Source organism: Saccopteryx leptura, chromosome 9 (assembly GCF_036850995.1).
Source record: "Saccopteryx leptura isolate mSacLep1 chromosome 9, mSacLep1_pri_phased_curated, whole genome shotgun sequence".
Taxonomy (NCBI): domain Eukaryota; kingdom Metazoa; phylum Chordata; class Mammalia; order Chiroptera; family Emballonuridae; genus Saccopteryx; species Saccopteryx leptura.
In genome coordinates, this window is record NC_089511.1 from 7,323,032 (window position 1) to 7,337,150 (window position 14,119).

General features: G+C 39.5%; 1 protein-coding gene across 12 annotated transcripts in view; it reads left to right on the forward strand.

Moving 5' to 3' along the window:
- The window catches only part of CHD9 (chromodomain helicase DNA binding protein 9), a 169,597-nt gene that overhangs the window by 148,615 nt on the left and 6,863 nt on the right, over positions 1-14,119 (forward strand). For 7 of the 12 annotated variants that reach the window (XM_066349159.1, XM_066349160.1, XM_066349166.1 and 4 more), the window contains 9 exons: positions 713-915; positions 2,460-3,365; positions 4,288-4,451; positions 5,195-5,467; positions 6,194-6,362; positions 8,028-8,167; positions 8,461-8,682; positions 11,090-11,218; positions 13,426-13,530. In XM_066349159.1, the coding sequence (XP_066205256.1) occupies positions 713-915; positions 2,460-3,365; positions 4,288-4,451; positions 5,195-5,467; positions 6,194-6,362; positions 8,028-8,167; positions 8,461-8,682; positions 11,090-11,218; positions 13,426-13,530 (2,311 nt within the window). The remainder of the gene's footprint in view (positions 1-712; positions 916-2,459; positions 3,366-4,287; positions 4,452-5,194; positions 5,468-6,193; positions 6,363-8,027; positions 8,168-8,460; positions 8,683-11,089; positions 11,219-13,425; positions 13,531-14,119) is intronic. The other 5 variants (XM_066349162.1, XM_066349168.1, XM_066349164.1 and 2 more) reach the window with 4 other exon arrangements.

Below are 14,119 nucleotides of genomic sequence, written 5' to 3' on the forward strand. Positions count from 1 at the left end.
CCTCATACACTTTTTCTAATTCACCTACCAGTTGTGTGAGTTAAATATTATCCTCTTAAGTATCTTGAAGGGCTTTTCACTGAATAAAGACTATTTTTAGCCAAGCATTTAAAGTATTTCTTAATCTGACCTCAGCCCTCTCTCCCAGTGTCCCCATTATGAGCCATCTCCTTGCCCATCTGGTCTCATCAGCCCTCCCCAAATGTAGACTTCTTCCTGCTTTGCTTATTCTGTTCCCTCATCCTAACATGCCTTTCGTAATCTGGGCCTGTTCCATCTTAAATGCCACTCTCTGGTCCATTTCCTGGTTACTCAGGTCTGAACTGATCCTTTCTTCTTCTGTTCTCTCCTAAGTCTTGGTTTCTGAAACTCCAGCGGCTCTAAAATACTACCTTATAAATATTTTGGAAATGTTTTATCCTTTTCCTGAAGGTAGGGTCAGCATGTCTCGTGTAAGATTGTAACATGTATATTTTCTCACGTAGTAAATATGTGGAAAACGATTACCATCTGGAAGAAAAGGAGCATGGTTGGGCGGATGGGTCAGTTGGATTTTTAAAATGCATTTACAAGGCAGTGCCCCTGATTTAGTCCTTTGAAGTGTTAGGTAGTTGCAGTGTTTTACATGTTTATTGCAGTCATTGTATTCAGCATTAATAAATGTTTATTTCAGTAACCAGTATGGCTTTTTCTTTAATCTGCTTCAAAATAGATGGACAAGAAGAGAAGAAGCTGATTTTTACAGAGTTGTATCTACATTTGGAGTGGTATTTGATCACAACAGAGGCCAGTTTGATTGGACAAAGTTTAGAGCTATGGCTAGGCTACATAAGAAAACTGATGATAGTTTGGAGAAGTATTTGTATGCATTCATGTCTATGTGTCGGAGGGTTTGCCGTCTTCCTTCCAAAGAAGGTATGTGTGACATTTCTTTTTTCCTTGTCCTGGTCAAAGAAGCAAAGTCATGAAAATTCAGATATTTTCTGTTTTGTTTAATTGTATTTCTTTTTAAAAATTTTTAATTGAATATATAGGTTGGACATTGGTTAATAAAATCAGAAATTTTCAATACTGTCTAATTCAACATACCAGCAATTTTTCAGAATTGTAAAGAAACTATGATTTAAGTATGTTGAGGGGTTTATAACTGAATAGACTATTTTTAGCATGATTCTGTTTAAATGAATAATGAGGTCCAAGCAACTTAATGAGTTTCTGTGTCCTAACAATCTAGTAATTGTTTGAAAACACAGTGTAAGTTGAATGAATATAATTATAAACTTATTTTTAAATAACCATAGTTACTGGTGGGCGGAGTGCACTGTGCATCTTCTCGCGTCTTGGAAATGGAATGTATACTCCCCAGCCGAATGGCTCTGTTGGTTAGGGCATCCTCCCAAGGCACAGAGGTTGCCGGTTCAATCCCCGGCTGGGGCACACATAGGAACAGCTCTGTGTTCCTGTCTCTCTCTCTCTCTCTCTCTCTCTCTCGCTCTAAAATCAATAAAATAAACATTTTAAAAAAAGAGCAATGGTACTCTCTTTGTTTCATATTAATTTATATTTTTGCATAGTCTGTGATTACTTTTTAACTTTTTATTTTGAACTACTTTAGACTTTCAGAAAAGTTGCTAAAACCATTCAGGGAGTTTCCATATATCCTTGCTTTGCCGTATCTCTGCTCACAAATTATCATATATGACCTCATCAAGAATAGATATACATGTTAAAGTTGAACTGTCTAAAGCTAGTAGTTCACACAGTATTTAACAAATGTCCCTGTATTTCCTTCAGAAATTTTTTTTTTTTAATTTTTGCATTTATTTGAGAGAGAGGTAGGGAATGGGGGGAGAGAGAGAGAGTAGCATCCACTCATTCCACTCAGTTGTTCCACTTAGTTGGGCACTCACTGGTTGCTTCTCATGTGTGCCGTGACTGGTGACAGAACCCAAGACCTCGGGCATCCTGGGCCAACACTCTATCCATCGAGCTACCCAGCCCCAGCCTCCCTCAAATTTTAAGAAAGCCTTTGGTGTCCTTGTGAGTTCACTGCAATGCCTTGAGTTATGTTGTGCTGTTAGAGATACAGGTTTTAGTTTGTCTGTGGGCCATGATTTAGCAGTTTTAATTTATATGTGAGCTCAAGTAAGTTTTTCTCTTTGAGCCAATAATAGGAAGACATGGTTTCAGGGGAATTTCTTAAACGTAAATTCCTATTTATATTGACACACTCCCAAAAATTTATAATGGTTACTTATTTTGTGTAGATCCAGTGTTATATTTTTTGTTTTATGATTTTGAGTACTTTTTAAAACTTACGTTCTCATTTAAAAATATTAAAAAGAAATCGTAAAAACTACACAATGATGTTGAGTGGCGGTACATTTTAGATGTTGCATTGTTTTCGATCTATAATAAAGTATTTTTAAGGTGAATATTTTTGTTTTGTTTCCATGTAGAATTGGTGGACCCAAATATTTTTATTCAGCCAATCACAGAAGAGCGGGCCTCTCGGACTTTGTATCGCATTGAGCTGCTCAGGAAAGTGAGGGAACAGGCCCTGCGCCACCCGCAGCTGGCGGAACGCTTGAAGCTTTGCCACCCGAATCCGGACTTGCCAGTCTGGTGGGAGTGCGGGTCTCACGACAAGGACTTGCTCATTGGAGCCGCCAAGCACGGGGTGAGCCGGACAGACTACCACATCCTCCGCGACCCCGAGCTCTCGTTCATGGCCGCGCAGCGGAGCTACAGCCAGAGTAAGGTGGCTCGCTCGAGGACGGCCACCCCGCTGTTACAGCAGTACCAGGCGGCGCTCTCTGCCTCTCCTCTGCCCTCTCTACCCCGGCTCCTGGATGCCAAAGGCGTTCCTCTAGAGGACGTGAAAGTGAAAAGCGAACACCTCAAAGAGGAGCCTCAGTCTTCCGAGGAGGAGTCCATGTCTTCGGAGGAAACCCGGCCACTCATCAAGTCTGAGCCTGTGAGCCCGAAGAACGGCGTTTTCCCACCGGCCGCCGGAGACCCGAAACCGGGCGGCAGAGGCGAGGCCGACAGGCGCATGGTCGCAGCCAGAACGGAGCCCCTGACTCCGAACCCTGCATGTCACAAGCAGCGCGTCCACAAGAGACGGTCGGGGTCGAGTTCGGACTCCGATTCGGATTCCGAGAGGTCCTCCTGTTCTTCCAGATCTTCGTCTTCCTCCTCCACCTCCTCCTCCTGCTCCCACTCCCGGTCCGGCTCCAGCTCTTCTTCGTCCTCCTCTTGTTCCTCAGCATCCTCCTCCTCCTCCTCGTCCTCCTCCTCCTCGTCCTCCTCCTCCTCCTCGTCGGAGGGAAGTGACAGTGAAGAGGAGGAGGTCCGAAAGCGAGGTATCTCCGAGAAGCGCTGCTGCTATTGTACAAGATGACGAGTGAGATAGAAAAGGATTGGTCCCGTAACTTAAGCTTGTTTAGAATTGTTGGCTCCAATTTTATGTGTACAGCTTTCCTTGGGCGCTGCCTGAAAGGGCAGTACAGTGGCTATACCCATCTCCAAAGCGGCAGCTGTCAAGGCACTGCCCGATGAGCTCATCAAACGGGAGTGAGAGATTTTACCCAGTCATTTTATGTCTTTGTGCTTGCCTTAAATTTAGTATTTTATTGTGACAGTTGATCAGTGAACAAATGAAGGTAATATTCTGTTTGAGCCACCAGGATTGTTTGATCAACCAATAAGAGTGTCACAGGCCTTGCTTGGCAGCCATTGACTCAGAAGGGTACAGGGCAGGGACTGCAGCTCGGCAGCCGAGGTGGGGTGGTCCTCTGCAAGCGACCTTGCAGCAGTCCGATTCAGGCACAAGGACGTGCGTTAGCCTCCAGCGGGCACAGGGTACACGCTGGCTTACAGGGACTGGCTCTCCCATAGCAACCTGGTGGGCGTACGTTTCAGGTCACCACAGGGGACATGCCCAGTTTATAGAAGTTCTCTGCGTAGAGAGTCTCACTACCCCCATCGGGTATTTATACTCCTCACAGTCTGTCCATCAGGGAACACACCTAGAAAGTTAACCGAGAGTCACGTATTTATGCATAAAAAGGATGTTCTTTTAACCCTTTGTCCTCAAACTTCTTATTGTCATTTAGTTTGCCTTTATGCTGATTTTTAAAATAATGGGTATTCTATTTTAGGTGAATTTTTCCTTTTACCATTTTTTACTTCTTATTTTTAAATGTATCCGAATAGTTATATGAGATTTGAAGTATATGTGAAACTGTGTTGTGTAGTCTTTTTTAAAGTTGTAATTGTTCTTAGCAGAAGGTGCCCCTCACATGAAAGCCTATGACGAAGAGAGCGTTGCCTCACTGAGCACGACCCAGGACGAGACCCAGGACAGCTTCCCGATGAACAATGGGACACTGGACCCGGCCTACCTCTTGCCAGGCGGATATATCCTGGCAGCTTCCTACTGGCCAAAGGTAAATGAACATTTTTTTGTTGAAATAGGTAATTTTTGGAGTATTTTTTCATATTGATTCACTACATAGAAAAACAGGTAACTATAAAATGTAGGATAACATTTTGTTTGGTGTTGGCATTAAAAATAACAATTATTACTGTCAAGTAAATTAGACCTACATAAATGTGTATGTTTCTCAACCCAACCTTAGAACGTTGAGAGTAAAAGATATTGCTTATGTTCATAAACAAATTAACATTCAAATGCTTCGTTATGATATCAGTGCTTTCAACTGGGTCTCCTTGGAGAAATCGTAGCAAGTTGTGACTCCAGGGGGGAAGGTCATTTAGGCACATGTGTGTTCGGTGGTGGGAGTTCCGACCGCATTATACAACTCTTCTGTATATGACTAGACGGGACAAGACTGTTTACCTTTAGGAATGAAATTGAAAAATGGGGGGATGGAGAACTCAAAACTTTCTTATGTACTTCTTCTGTGTTTGAATTTTTTACAAGGAACCTGTGACTTTTGTAATTACAAAAACAAAAGTTATAAGAAAAGTTTCTTTGTAATGTAATATTTTTAAGCTTTACTTGTACTTGAATAATTTCTTATAGAATGCAGTATGTGTGTGAGAATGTGCCTGCATACTAAATGCACATATATTCTTTGGGTGAGAGCCATCCAGGCAGGGACCCACGTGGTCTCCAAAGGTCTGGCCTAATTATTAAATTACACTTCGATGTGGTGTGCTTTTCCAGGACCGTGTGATGATCAACCGGTTGGACAGTATTTGTCAAACAGTTCTGAAAGGGAAGTGGCCTTCAGCTAGAAGAAGTTACGATGCCAACACAGTGGCCTCTTTCTATACCACAAAGCTGCTGGACAGCCCCGGGGCGGCCACAGACCGCAGCGAGCCCCGGGTGCCCACTCCTCCGGGGGCCGGCGTGAGAGAAGAGCACGAGCAGTCGGCACAGATGTCAAAGGTGAAGAAGCATGTACGAGAAAAGGAGTTTACAGTGAAAATCAAAGACGTATGTTTATTTTTATTGCCCTAGGGCCTGGTTGCGATTGTGGTGTGCAGCATGCTTTTCCTGCAAACGGCTGCCTGCTCCTACTCTTACTTCCTTCACACCCTTGTTTCCTGGTGTTCGGATAATTTTCCTTTTGGTATCCAGGTTATTACACTTGAATGTCCTACTAGAGGGATCATCGTTAAGTATGTTTCTCTACCTATACTTCTGAAAATAGTCTCTCTCCTGATCAAGACGCTTTCTTAAACAGTCTGACAACTTCTAATTGTTTGGGTTCTTCTGTATAACTTTCAATGGTATGTCAGCACACTTTCTGTTTTAAACATTTAGCATGCCTTGTTTTCAGTATCCTTTCATTTTTCTATATGATTTTTTGAAGCGAAATGATTACCTAGTGTCTTAAACAAGGGTAATGTTCTCTAAAATGTCATTTGAATAATGTCCATAGAGGCGTATGTCCAAAGCTGAAAGTGTTATGTGAAAACACAGCTCATGTGAAAAAGTTTGTTTTGCTCATACAAGCACCTGGGTTTCTTTCTCATGTAAGATAGAGATTTTAATATGCATTACAGACATTGTTTAATGTTTTCTTCAACTGATTTATGAGCAAAAGAGAACTTAATGTTTCGGGTTTTTATTTCACTTTTTCTAAGTAAAACATTTCTCTTAACATCCTACAAGATGTTTTAAATTGTTCCTTTCTTAGTAATGGTGTTTATTTCACAGGAAGGTGGTTTGAAGTTGACGTTTCAGAAGCAAGGGCTTGCTCAGAAGAGACCGCTGGACAGTGAGGACGGCGCCCTGGGGCAGCAGCAGTGTCTCTCTCGACTGCGGGAGCTCCAGAGCGCGCCCGAGACCAGCCTCGCCAGCTGCCCAAAATCCATGCCAACGTCAGGTGAGTGTCCTGGGAGTGGTCATCTTAGCGTCAACTACTGCCTAGCATTTCCAAAACCTCTCTTATTTACTCTTCTAATACGAACTCATTGGCCCTTTAATGTTGGGCCCTCTCTTAAGTCTGTCATCAATATAATTTTCAATATAAATAAATATTGGAACTTTTAATATGACATTTTTAAACCATAGAGGCCAGTTTAGTTTTGGGAGCTTATATATCTGGGTGAAAAATATAATTTTATCAAGAATTGCTTTATTCTGAAAAAAGTTCAGGTAGTATTACAGTATGAAAACAAATGATGAATTTAAAGAAAAACACCTAAATCACAAAATAATGGTGATTGGTAGAGGAAGTTACAAAGAGAAGTTGTAGGAAGACTGTAGAGCCATTATAGTCTGGGTAGCTACAAGATATAGGAATCCTTTATGAGTAATCAGTGGAAGGTAGTCTTTCATTCTCTTGGAATGCTGCGGAAGCAGGGTTGTTACCAGAGAGATGTCTGTGTAAGATCAGAGCCTGCTTAGGAAAGAGGTGAAGGTACATTATGAGCAACATCAAAAACAGAGCGGGAATGGCGATGGATATAAGACAATAGGGAGCCATGAGAAGTTCCTATAAAACAGAATAGTTTAAAAAGTGGTACTTTAAGAAAAACTATCATTACAGATAAAATGTGCTATAGTAAAAGAATTTTCAAATCATATAATAGTTTGGTGATCTGATCATAATAAAATATGTTATGTGGACATAATGATAGCTTTTATGCACAAAAATTCTTTCTAATCATTGCAATTAGTTTTTCCTTACCATCTGAATAAGGTACCTTTTTGAAACAGATGTAGGAAGGTAGTGACCTCTCTCTCTAAGGTTGCACAGTCAGCCAACGTGCGGTGCTTTCTCTTGGGGATACACAGAACTTGCACAAACAATTCTCCTAGAATGATTGAAAATATATTTTGCACTATAGCTGTGAACCATTCTAAACAAAGAACCTTAATAGCATTTTCTTTTAATAAGAGCATTCTAGATAGTATAGTACTCATTAAGGAAAGGAACTTACTCATCTTTAAAAGCAGAGATAAATTATGAAACAATTCTTTAGAAAAGTTGGAATGGGTTCACAGCAAAGAGAATGGTTTATCTTGTACATGAGGAAGGCATGCTTCTCCCTCTGAAAGGGGAAGGCAGAGAGCATACGTGAGTAGCTGGGGGGAAATTGAGGAAATAAATCAGAAGTTGAAAGGGGCCTACATTACAGTTCTTCAAGGTTTTAAATGACACATCAATGTTTTTAGCCTTAAGAATTGCTTGATAGGCCCTGGCCGGTTGGCTCAGTGGTAGAGTGTCAGCCTGGCGTTCAGGAGTCCCGGGTTCGATTCCCAGCCAGGGCACACAGGAGAAGTGCCCATCTACTTCTCCACCCCTCCCCCAGATGGGCAGAGCGTCGCCCCCTGGTGGGCATGCCGGGTAGATCCCGGTTGGGCGCATGCGGGAATCTGTCTGACTGCCTCCCCGTTTCCAACTTTAGAAAAATAAAAAAAAGAATTGCTTGATGTAGGACATGTAAAATAAAACCAACATTTCCATATATTTAGAAAAGTGGTTGCTTTTAATACATTTAAGATCTAGATTTTTATCACTATTTTGCATTTTTAATTTGATTAGGTATTTCCATTCAATCTACCCTTGGTGCCAATGGAGTTATATTAGACAACCAGCCTATAGTCAAAAAAAGGCGGGGAAGGAGGAAGAATGTTGAAGGTGTTGACATCCTCTTTTTAAACAGAAACAAACCACCTAATCATGTAAGTAAAATAATATAGACTGCAGAATTTCTCCCATGTAAATATATATATTAGTGTTTTATGAATTTTGTATAATAATGAGGACATTAGAAGTATACTACATAGTTTTAGATTGTATGTCAGTAAAAGTCAACACCGGCCAAGATTCACAAAAATCTTAAATTTGGAAGATTTTGCCGACTTTTAAACAACAACTTGGTTTTTTTGCTCTTCTGAAAAGAAAGTCCTATGTTGGGACAGAATTAGAATGATAAAGCATGGAAATAAAGTGTTTGTTTGTTGTTCTTCCCCAGGTTCCTTTGGGCTTAACCCCCGCCCAGATTACTGCAGGGATAACCCCAGCACTCCCCTATCTTCAACCACAGGGAATTCCTGACACGGAAAGTCCGGTTCCGGTCATTCACCTGAAGGACGGAACCAGACTCGCAGGCGATGACGCACCGAAGAGAAAGGATCTGGACAAGTGGCTTAAGGAGCACCCGGGTTACGTGGAGGACCTGGGAGCCTTTATTCCTGTAGGTGACCCTTTAGAAGTCGGTGTCTGTTATTTCTGTGATTTGTCAAGCCTTTAGTGATGAGGCTTACATTCTCATCCACTTATGTTAAATATGTTTGTATTTGGCCTAAGACTTAGGAAAATTAGCAGAAAAAAATAATTACGCTCTTCCCCATGATACAGTACACTGCCATTTTTCGTTTTTCATTCCACATTTAACAAATGTTCAGTAAGAAAAATCACTTTCAGCCCTGGTCAGTAATTACATTGCCATTATTGTCACTGTGAAATAACCTACCAGTCTAAAATAGAGATCTTGGGTCTTAGTTTTTGAATTCTTGTCACATTTCTAGTTTTCTCAAAGGATAATTCATATTCTTGAACTTTTACTTAATTCCTTTTGATTAAAAAAAAGCCAAGTAAAACTTTAATTCTGAGAGAGAAGCATTTTCACTAGTCTGATGGGCATCATGGAGTGAACATTGCCATTCTAAAAATAATGAGAATTAACACTAACTTTGTAGCAGTTTACAAAATAATATTTACTTATTCAGTCAGTAAGTTTATATTGAGTAACTACTGTGAGCTGGTTGCTATTCTAAGGCATTGAAGATAAAACAATGTAAAGTTATTGCCCTGATGACATTTACACTTGAGTCCCTAACAGATTCTCTTATCGCTGCAGAGGAATCCTCCTTAATTTTTTAAAGTTATATTCATTTATTATTTTTTACTGCAAATAACCTTTGTATCATAATGTCTTAATATAACTTTGTTATTGAGATTTTAATAACATTTTTGGCCCTGGGTGGTGGCTCAATGGATAGAGTGTTGGCCTGGCATATGGACATCCCAAGTTAAATTCCTGGTCAGGGCACACAGAAGGGACCATCTGCTTCTCCCTACCCCCTCTCCCCCTTTTCTTCTTCTTCTTCTCGCAAAGCCAGTGGCTTGATTGGTTTGAGTGTGGCCCTTGGTGCTGAGAATAGCTTCATTGGAGTGCATCACCCTCAGGCACTAAAAATAGCTTGGTACTTGAGCATTGGCCCAAGATGGGGTTGTCAGGTGGATCCCAATCAGGGCGCATGCAGGAGTCTGCTTCACTATCTCCCCTCCTCTCACCTAAAAGAAAAAAGAAAAAGGAAAGAATAAAAAGATTTTAATAACATTTTTAAAAGCAGCATTGATCACAGTAAAGACTATGAAATAAAAAGTAGTTTAATTTCCTATGGATACTTTAACAATTTCTTGGATCTCACACTCATTTGTGATATACTGATAACTAAGTAATTATAACATGGTATATATATATTGTAGCAGATGTATATATAAAATGCCATGGAAGCAGATAAAAGAATAATTACTCTGCTTAAGCAGAGTAAAGTATTTGGAGGAAGATAGAAGGAAAATAGAGCTGACATGTGACTGATGGATGAAAAAAGAATTAGTGGGCCTGTGACCAAGAGAAGGCTATTCCAGGCATTGTAAAACAAGTATGAAGAGAGTTAAATGAGGATAGGAGTGTAAGGCATATTCATAAAACAGGGACTAGTCTGTATTCCAGATTATGCCAGGGAATTTTGGGCGTAATAGTAACTGGATAGAAAGAGCTGACTGCGGTGCCGGCTGTGATGGGACGGGCATGCCGTGCTGCAGAGTCGGAGGCTGTTCTTTCTGATTCGTGGGGAATGGGTACACACATCAAGCCCTGCTCTGTTGACAGTTGCAGAGGTAAGCGGATGATCTGATGGGAAGTGTTCATTGCCAGATGTTGCCACTTGCTGGCTGCTGGACCTCCAGGTAGATAAACTCTGAGCGCAGGTTCTCATTTGTAAAACAAGAGTAATGTCTTTGAATATTGTGAGGGTTACGTGGGAGGAGAAAGAACGTCCCTTAGTGAGATGGAGGGAAATGAAAGCCACCAGCCCAGCTACCACACATATAAATCAAGTCAGAGCCCAGAGACAATCTGATGTTGACCAGGAGAAGGAAAGAACTCGGTCGAGGCGCCTGCCCCAGCATCACTGGGAACTCCTCCAAGCAGCGCTCTAGGGATACAGTGTCTTTGAGGGTATTCAAAGAAGGAACTGGCAGCGTCGTCATGTCAGGAGCTTACTTTCATCCAGAGTGACCATTCTGTATGATCATTAGGATAATGTTGAAATTTACAATTGGAAGATAAGATTTATGCAATAATTTTAAAAGTCTTATTTAATAGTTTTGTTATATTAAATATAAATATATTTAAATGTTAAAGATCTTTAAAGTTTAATGAATGGATAAATTCTTAAATATGACATATTAGAGATATAATGTATATGTTATAATACACATCTCCATTATTACTGGATTAAATTACTTTAATCAACTCATTTGTATGATTTGCACAAGTCAAGATTTTAAATCTCTTTTTATGTCTATTTTAGAGAATGCAGCTTCATGAAGGAAGGCCCAAACAAAAAAGGCATCGTTGCAGAAACCCCAATAAACTAGATGTTAATAGTCTCACTGGGGAAGAACGTGTTCAGCTGATTAACAGAAGAAATGCCAGAAAGGTATTTGTATATTTGTTGTTCTTTTATATGGATTCAAAATTTAAGAGATCTCTAAAACACTGTTTGTTCATTATGCATTTATTTTCTATCAGGTCTAGAAATAGGTCAGACCCTGCAGATTTGTGGGGGAAGGCATGGACTATAATTTTTTGCAGTCTGATTTTATATCTTTGGCTAAGCTGCTGATTGAAATAAGCAAGGCACTGACGTAGCTGTGCCTAAGAGCTGCCCTGCACAAGGGCATCACGTCTGAGGCCGCTCGGGGGAGGGAGCCGGGGGTAGGTTGTGGCGGAAGAAGCCGAGGAAGGAGGCTGTTGCCCTCTGCTTGGTAGAGGCCAAGGATGCTGATAAGCTTTGTACAGTACTTAGGACAACCCTCCACACCACGATCCCAAAATGTCTAGAGTGCAGAGGTTGAGAAACCCTGATGAAATGGGACAATACTCTCATCATGGCCATCATAGATTTATATATTTTTCACTGTAATTTTCCATCCGATGGCTGTCAAGTGCCTTTGTTCTATCAAGGCATATTACTTACTCTTCTAATAGATGGAAACAAAATGTCATAAACAAAGATGCTGTACAGTCTAACGGTACCCCTGTGCTTATCTTGCTTTATTGATTGCGTAGTAAGAGTCAGGTTTTTCCACAGTCTATTTCTGAACCAGATGTGGCTCAACATTTGTTTACCCAAATTGTTTCTGCTTTATGTTTTGATTGGTACACCAAAAATTTACTCGTTCACTCACAAAGTAAATGATAGAACACAGTGGTATCCTTTTTTAAATTTGATAGCTTTGATATTTTTATTCTGATGAGCAACAGAACAAACAAGAAAGAAAACCAGAGTAAGAACAGCAAATTTCTCACCGTGTTCCTTCACTCACAAATTAAATTACCTTACATAGCTCCTGGTAATTTCTGAGTTCTTAAATGACCTCATTGCTAGTATAAAATTATTGTAAAATTATTTTAATTGCTCAAAAGAAATACTGGAATTGGAAGAAAACTTTTTTAAATGACAGTTTTAATATTGTGTGTGCCAGCTCATTAATACTAATTTTTCCCTCAGTTTTATAGAGGTAGCTTACTTAGCTTTTGTTAGTACTTTAAAGTGGTGTCATCGATGTACTGTATTAGGGAAAGAGCATGGTGACGTTGCAGTAGCATTTTTCTTAATTTCATGCTTGCATAGATTGTTACAAATCTTTGCACTTTATTTTTAATAAAAGTTAGCATTACTGATATGAATAAATTTGTTTTAGCCAGTTTTTATGGAAATGGAACAATTTTATATTTTTAGTTGTTATGTTTAATATTAAAGATTCTACATTTTATTTTTAAGGTGATAACCTGATATGGGATCCGTTAATTCCCTTAATTTGTAGAATTCTTGGTTTGTCTTAAGTCTCTAGAGTTTATAGGCTTCAGGATTCATGAGTCACTAAGGAAAAAAAAATCTCCCTGCTAAATTCCCCCAAACCACCCAGAGGACCTCTAGTTTAAACGAGTTTAATGAAGGGGATAATAAAAAGGAGAAAGAAAGATCAACTACAGAAACTAGTGACAGTAGGAATTACTAGATAAAAATACTTATAGGTATTATAGCTGGCCATACTAAACCCAATGTACATATCCTATGAAGATACAGTATATACTGAATAAATTAGAGCATGGGTTTTTGAGGCCTAACTTTGAAACCTCACCCTAACTCTTATTATTACTATCTCAAAAGGGTGTCATGAGAACTAAAGTAAATTATATATTTGGCATATAATAATAAAAATAACAGTAACTTTATTATGTGCCAGAGACCTTATGCTGATGCACTCGAATTATATCATTTTATCCTCATAAAACCCCATGAGGGAAGTGTTATCCCCATTTTATGGATAAGAAAACTGAGGCTCAGGGAGATTTATTGTTTGGCTTAAGCGCTATACTGCCTGTTCAGAATAGGAGGTGCACAGTAAATGATAGTTGATTATTTTACCATTCTAGATACTCAAACATTAATAATTTACATTTCCACATGTTTATGGATATAGTATTTTAATAGTCCTTATGAGTTGTGGTAGTGCTTTTTAATACAATAAAGAATGTCAAAGGTTCAAAGAATACGTGTTTTAAAGAAATTCTAAATAAATGCAAGACGTGCCTCCATACTTAATAGTTTATATGTTTAATAATCTCTTTTGTTTACAGGTTGGAGGTGCATTTGCTCCTCCTTTGAAAGACCTATGTAGGTTCCTGAAAGAGAATTCAGAATATGGAGTCGCTCCTGAATGGGGAGATGTCGTTAAGCAATCTGTGAGTATTTCATAAACACTAACTCAGGAATCATTTTAAAAATTAGATGCCACATAATCATACTTCAGATTGAATTTCAAGTTAAGAATCTGCAAATATTTTTTGGACATGTGACAGTGCTTTTTTGTTTACCGTTTTTATTTTGCGGAACATGTTAACAAATTTCTCAGATACTTGTCGGGTAGGAATGCAGACTCGATACATCCCGGTCTGTTTTTATTGTAGCCTCTAAGATCCTAGGGAAAGAAATACTACATAAAAGGACATTTGTCATAGTAGGAGTAAAACATTGGGAATATGTTAATGGTTTACCCATATTTTAGAAAATTATGCAACTATTTAAAGAATTGTACCTTAGAAAGAACATCTAATTACAGAGGAGAGAGACTTCACAGTATGTTAAATGGGATAGTTGTTAAGCTCTTGGAATAGTGAAGCCTGACCACACAGTAAGTGCTGAATGAATAGCAGCTATTTCTACAGGTGTCTGTGTGAAAAGTGCAGGCTGTGAAACTGGGTTCAGTGTGACTGCTGTAGTTTTGAGAAGAGGTGGGAGTACTGAGTAAGTTGTATATGTATATAAAAAGGG